The following is a 6,000-nucleotide window of genomic DNA, read 5'->3' as shown; positions in this document are numbered from 1 at the left end:
TCGTTCTCCTTCTCCTTGTCCTCCACCATCCCTTGCCTCATACTTTCTTTCTTCATTCATTCTCCTCCCTTTTCTATTTTTTCCTTGTCGTCTTTATTTTTCCCCTACTTTTCTCTCTCTTCTTCGCCTCCTCCTTCTTCTCAATCACTTTCTACTTCATATCATCCTCTAACTTTTTTTCTCTCTTCATATCATTCTCTTACTTTTTTATCTCTTCCTCTCCTCCCCCTTCTCAATCACTGTCTACCTCAAATCATTCTTTTGTTTCTTATCCTTCTTCTCCACAACCTCATCCTCTTTCTCTTATTCTTTCTCCTCCTCCATTTTGCTCCTGTTTCTCCTTCTTATCTTCCTCAATCTCATGTCACTGTTACTTCTCATCATCCCTCTCCACAACCTCCTCTTTCTCCTACCATTTATCCCTCTCCTCCTCCTGTTTCTTTCCCTCCTCCCCAACCTCATGCTACTCCACTTCACTTTCTTACCTCCTCCACCTCCTCCTCCTCCTTCTCCTCACAGGGTCTGGCTGTGGGAGGATCGGCCGCGGCACCGCCATCACCGTCCCTATCACCAGCGGCTCGAACGACTTGGCGCAGGTGTTCAGGGACCTGCGGACGAGGCACACACTCACCTGGAACGACATCACGGTGATCCACGACGATATTTTAGGTGAAGATTTGGTGGTGGTGGTGGGGAAGATGGTGGTTAGTTGCGCTATAGAGGTGTTGTTGTTGGTGGTGGTAGTAGGGTGGTGGTAGTGGTGGTGGTGATAAGATGGAGTTTTTTTTATTGTTATATTGGGTGTTGGTAATGGTAGTGGGGTAGAAACAGTAGTAGTAGTAATAGTAGTAGTAGTAGTAGTAGTGAATATATATGCACTTTAAAACTTTCTTGCATTATGAATTACCTGAATGAAGCAATATTTTGAGGTGATGTTATTTTGATATAATATAATCTCTCTCTCCTTCCTTCCTTATTTATTTCCTTCTTCTCTTTCTCTTTAACTTCTGTTACTCCTTCCTCTTCTTCCTGTTTCCTCCTTTCCTTCCCTTTCACATTCTCCTTCCTTCCTTTCCATTCCCTTCATTCTCCGTCTTTCTTTGCGGTTTCTCCTTTCCTCCCCTTCTTTCCTCCTTTCCCTCGTTTTTTCTCTTTATTTTCCTCCTTTCCTTCCCTTTCACATTCTCCTTCCTTCCTTTCCATTCCCCTCATTCTCCGTCTTTCTTTGCTGTTTCTCCTTTCCTCCCCTTCTTTCCTCCTTTCCCTCGTTTTTTCTCTTTATTTTCCTCCTTTCCTTCCCTTTCACATTCTCCTTCCTTCCTTTCCATTCCCCTCATTCTCCGTCTTTCTTTGCTGTTTCTCCTTTCCTCCCCTTCTTTCCTCCTTTCCCTCGTTTTTCTCTTTATTTTCCTCCTGTCCGCATTTCTCTCCTGTTCCTCCGCCCTTCTTATTCATTCTTTTCTCTCATACCCGTCCCTTCTTTTCCCTTCTTATTTCCCTCCTGTATCTTCATTTTATTTCACTTCCTTTTCCCTCCTCTCCATCTTTCTTTCCTCTCCTCCTATCCTTCCTGTTCCTTCTACCTCATTCTCATATATCTCCTTCCTACCTTCTTTCTACCTTTTGTTTTCCTTATTTCCCTCCTGTTTCTCCGTTGACTCTTCTCCTTGTTCCATTTTCTTTCCCCTCCTGTTTTCCCTCCTGTCCTTCCTCCTTTTCAATTACTTTTTCTTTCCCCTCCTGTTTTCCCTCCTGTCCTTCCTCCTTTTCAATCCCTCTTTCTCTCCCTCCTCCCCGACTTTTTCTTTCCCCTCCTGTTTTCCCTCCTGTCCTTCCTCCTTTTCAATCCTTCTTTCTCTCCCTCCTCCCCGCCTTTTTCTTTCCCCTCCTGTTTTCCCTCCTGTCCTTCCTCCTTTTCAATTACTTTTTCTCTCCCTTCTCCCCGCCTTTTTCTTTCCCCTCCTGTTTTCCCTCCTGTCCTTCCTCCTTTTCAATCCCTCTTTCTCTCCCTCCTCCCCGACTTTTTCTTTCCCCTCCTGTTTTCCCTCCTGTCCTTCCTCCTTTTCAATTACTTTTTCTCTCCCTCCTCCCTGACTTTTTCTTTCCCCTCCTCTTTCCCTCCCGTCCTTCCTCCTTTTCAATCCCTCTTTCTCTCCCTCCTCCCCGCCTTTTCTCCCCGCTCAGAACAACTGGACCTGCAAAGCATCATCAACGTGCTGTCGGAGGAGACCACGGTGCACCCCGAGACAGCCATCACTCTCGTTGACCTCTCCCAGCTTGGCTCCTCCATGAAGTGAGTCAGCTCTTTCTCTCACTCACGCTCTCACTCTCTCTGTGTCTGTACTCTTAAACATTTTGACGGCCGAGCACACATATTTTACAAGGCTTTCCTAGGAGTTATAGGAATTTCCAGGGGTACTTTTATGGCCCTGGTGACAGTTTGACCCTTCTTCTGTACCATGAACCTATAAAAACACTCATTAGAATCCCATTAATCTCCTTTTCGGCCCTTAGAAATGGTTGATGAGAGGGGTGGAAGCCTCTGAGAATACCGTCCTATGTCTCTCTCTCTCTCTCTCTCTCTCTCTCTCTCTCTCTCTCTCTCTCTTACACCTCTCTATCTGTTTCCTTATCTAACTCCTCACGTATGAAGTAAGTTAGTTTTTTTTCTCTTTCTCTCTCACTCTATCTCTTTTTGTATCATTATGTGCATGTATCCTGTCACCTTGGAGCGAGATTTTAAGAAGGGTGTGACGGAGATTAACACCGAAGCCACGCGCAGGTATAGCGTATGCCCCTAACTTTGCCTTTTTATAGAGTAGAAGATATGCAATAAGATTTTTTCCTCTCTCACTAATCAATCTTCTCTTTGTATATATGTGGCTATGAATCTTTCCATCTATCTAACTATCTATCTTGCTACCTCAGCGTGTGTATGTAATATGTATGTATGTACTAATCTATCTATCTATCTATCTATCTATCTCTAATACGGCCGTCACCCGTAGCACAATGCATAATGCTCCACGTGGTAAATTATAGACAGAAAAATCGAAGACTCGCGCGCCGTCCGCCTCGACCCTGGCACGCCAGCATCAGCGGCGAGGCACGCGACCTCGAGGAGCGGTGGGCGTCGCGGCGAGGGCGGGGAGGAAGGGAGGAAGGAGGGTGGCAAAGATGAGAGAGAGTGATAAGATATTGTGGAGAGGAGAAGGAAGGAAAGCCACGAAGAGTGAGAGCAGAAAAGTGAAAGGAGAAAGAGGAAGAGGAAGGAAGGAGAAAGCCATGGAAAGAAAGAGGATGAAAGATGAGAAAAGGAAAAGAAAGAGGTGAGAGAAGAAGAGAGAGAGAGAGAAGAAGAAGAGAGAGAGAGAGAGAGAGAGAGAGAGAGAGAGAGAGAAGAGAGAGAGAGAGAGAGAGAGAGAGAGAGAGAGAGAGAGAGAGAGAGAGAGAGAGAGAGAGAGAGAGAGAGAGAGAGAGAGAGAGAGATGTGCATTGAATCTATATGCATAATAATTACTTACATAAGAGGCCACGAAGACGCTTTTAAAAACTTCCTATTGATTATTTTATGTGTCTGCATGTCGATTTTATGCCCTTGATCATACTCTTCTTTATCTGTCTTTCATTCTCCCTTTTTCTCTTTTATTCTCTTTATTTTCTTATTTTAGTTTTCTTCCTTTCTACATATGTATCTTTCTACCTTTATTTTCTTTCTCTATTTCCTTTCCCTTCCTACTCTCTATCTGTCTTTCATTCTCCCTTTTTCTCTTTTATTCTTTTTATTTATATATATATATTTATTTTCTTTCTTTTTACTTCTCAATCTCTCTATCTTTATTCTGTTTACTTATTTACTTTACTTTCGTTCTCTATATCTTCCAATTTTACTTAATTTCTTTTTATTTACAAACATTTTCTCGTCTTTTTTTCTATATTACAGTTGCCTTTCTTTCTTTCCTGTCTATTCATCATTATTTTTTTCTCCTTTTATTTCCTTTTCTTCCCTTCTTTATACTTTTCATTTTTTTCTTGATTTTTTCCTCTCGTCTATTTTTCTAGCTTTCTTTTCTCCTTATCTTTCTATTTATCTTTTTACGTTTTCTTTTCTTTATATTCTTCCTTCATTCTTTCTTAATTTCTTTTTCTCGTCTTTCTTTCTTTCTTCTTTCTTTCTTTCCTCTCTCTCTCTCTCTCTCTCTCTCTCTCTCTCTCTCTCTCTCTCTCTCTCTCTCTCTCTCTCTCTCTCTCTCTCTCTCTCTCTCTCTCTCTCTCTCTCTCTTCATTCTTTCTTAATTTCTTTTCCTTATTTATAGGTACATTTTCTCGTCTTTCTTTCTTTCTTTCTTTCTTTCTTTCTTTCTCTCTCTGTCTTCTTCACTTTCCTTCTTTCTTTCTTTCAATCAATCTCTTCGGATCTTCCTTTCTCTCTCTCTCTCTCTCTCTCTCTCTCTCTCTCTCTCTCTCTCTGTCTCTCTGTCTTCTTTCCTTTCCTTCCTTCTTTCTTCCTGTCAATCTCTCCGTTTCTTTCTTTCTTTCTCTCTTTCTGCTTTCTTTACTTTCCTACCTTCTTTCTTTCTACTAATCTCTCCGTCTCTTTCTACCTCTCTCTGCTTTCTTTCCTTTCCTACCTTCTTTCTTTCTATAATCTCTCCGTCTCCTTCTTCCTATCTCTCTTTCTTCCTATCAATCTCTCCGTCTCTTTCTTTCTATCTCTCTCTGCTTTCTTTAATTTCCTTTCTTCTCTCTTTCTGTCAATCTCTCCGTCTCTTTACCCATCTTCCTCTCTTCCTCTCTGTACATTCATTTCTTCTTACTAACACTGTATTTGTCTCGTCTCGGCATTGAAGAGGATAAGAAATTAAGTTTTTTTTTTTACAACAAAGGAGACAGCTCAAGGGCCCAAAAAAGGAAACAATAATAAAAAATCCTCGCTACTCGCTCCTAAAAGAGAGAGAGAGAGAGAGAGAGAGAGAGAGAGAGAGAGAGAGAGAGAGAGAGAGAGAGAGAGAGAGAGAGAGAGAGAGAGAGAGAGAGAGAGAGAGAGAGAGAGAGAGAGAGAGAGAGAGAGAGAGAGAGAGAGAGAGAGAGAGAGAGAGAGAGAGAGAGAGAGAGAGAGAGAGAGAGAGAGAGAGAGAGAGAGAGAGAGAGAGAGAGAGAGAGAGAGAGAGAGAGAGAGAGAGAGAGAGAGAGAGAGAGAGAGAGAGAGAGAGAGAGAGAGAGAGAGAGAGAGAGAGAGAGAGAGAGAGAATTTTAAATGGACGCAAGCAAACTACTTCCTTATTTTCTCGCACACACTTTTCAACATATATCTTGTTTTATATATTGCTAACAACATTTTCTTTTTCCCTCCCTCCCCCCAAACACACACACACACACACACACACACACACACACACACACACACACACACACACACACACACACACACACACACACACACACACACACACACACACACACGCACACGCTCAGGCGGGAGAAGTTATTTTCGGAGCTCAAGCATCGCGCCGGAGAACCCAAACACAAGCAGTTCATCGTCATCACACACAAGAACGCCGTCAACGATATGCAGAGTCTGGTGAGGATATTCAGCGCTTCAATCTCTCCACCTTCTTCTCCTTAACATTTCTCCTTTACCTATTCTCTTATGTTTTATCCCATTCCTACGTGTCTTTTGGCTACTCTTTACTTTTATCTTTTATGGGAGCGGCGAGTAGCGGGCTTTTTTTTTTGTCCCGTTTTTGTTGCCCTTGAGCCGTGTCCTTTGATGTATAAAAAAACAGCTTTACTTCTCCCCTCTTTTTCTATCTTATAATTGCTCACCGTATTCTCTTCACGATATTACAAGCTCTCCTTTCCTTTCCCCTTGACATCAGCTCCAATAATATCAGTCAGCCTTACCTAGTTCGCCACAATCTCTCATGCATTTCTTTTATGGGTTAATGGCTACATCCAACATGCTAGTTTTCTCTGTTAGTAATAATGATATAGCGTAAA

General features: G+C 42.3%; 1 protein-coding gene across 2 annotated transcripts in view; it reads left to right on the top strand.

Moving 5' to 3' along the window:
• The window catches only part of LOC127002065 (ionotropic receptor 93a-like), a 60,803-nt gene that overhangs the window by 16,277 nt on the left and 38,526 nt on the right, over positions 1 to 6,000 (top strand). For both annotated transcript variants that reach the window (XM_050867502.1, XM_050867503.1), the window contains exons 4-6: positions 520 to 669; positions 2,185 to 2,293; positions 5,476 to 5,581. In XM_050867502.1, coding sequence (XP_050723459.1) covers positions 520 to 669; positions 2,185 to 2,293; positions 5,476 to 5,581 — 365 coding nt within the window. The remainder of the gene's footprint in view (positions 1 to 519; positions 670 to 2,184; positions 2,294 to 5,475; positions 5,582 to 6,000) is intronic.

Source organism: Eriocheir sinensis, chromosome 22 (genome assembly GCF_024679095.1).
Source record: "Eriocheir sinensis breed Jianghai 21 chromosome 22, ASM2467909v1, whole genome shotgun sequence".
In the NCBI taxonomy this organism is placed as follows: Eukaryota; Metazoa; Arthropoda; class Malacostraca; order Decapoda; family Varunidae; genus Eriocheir; species Eriocheir sinensis.
This window is presented reverse-complemented; position numbering and strand designations above follow the sequence as displayed.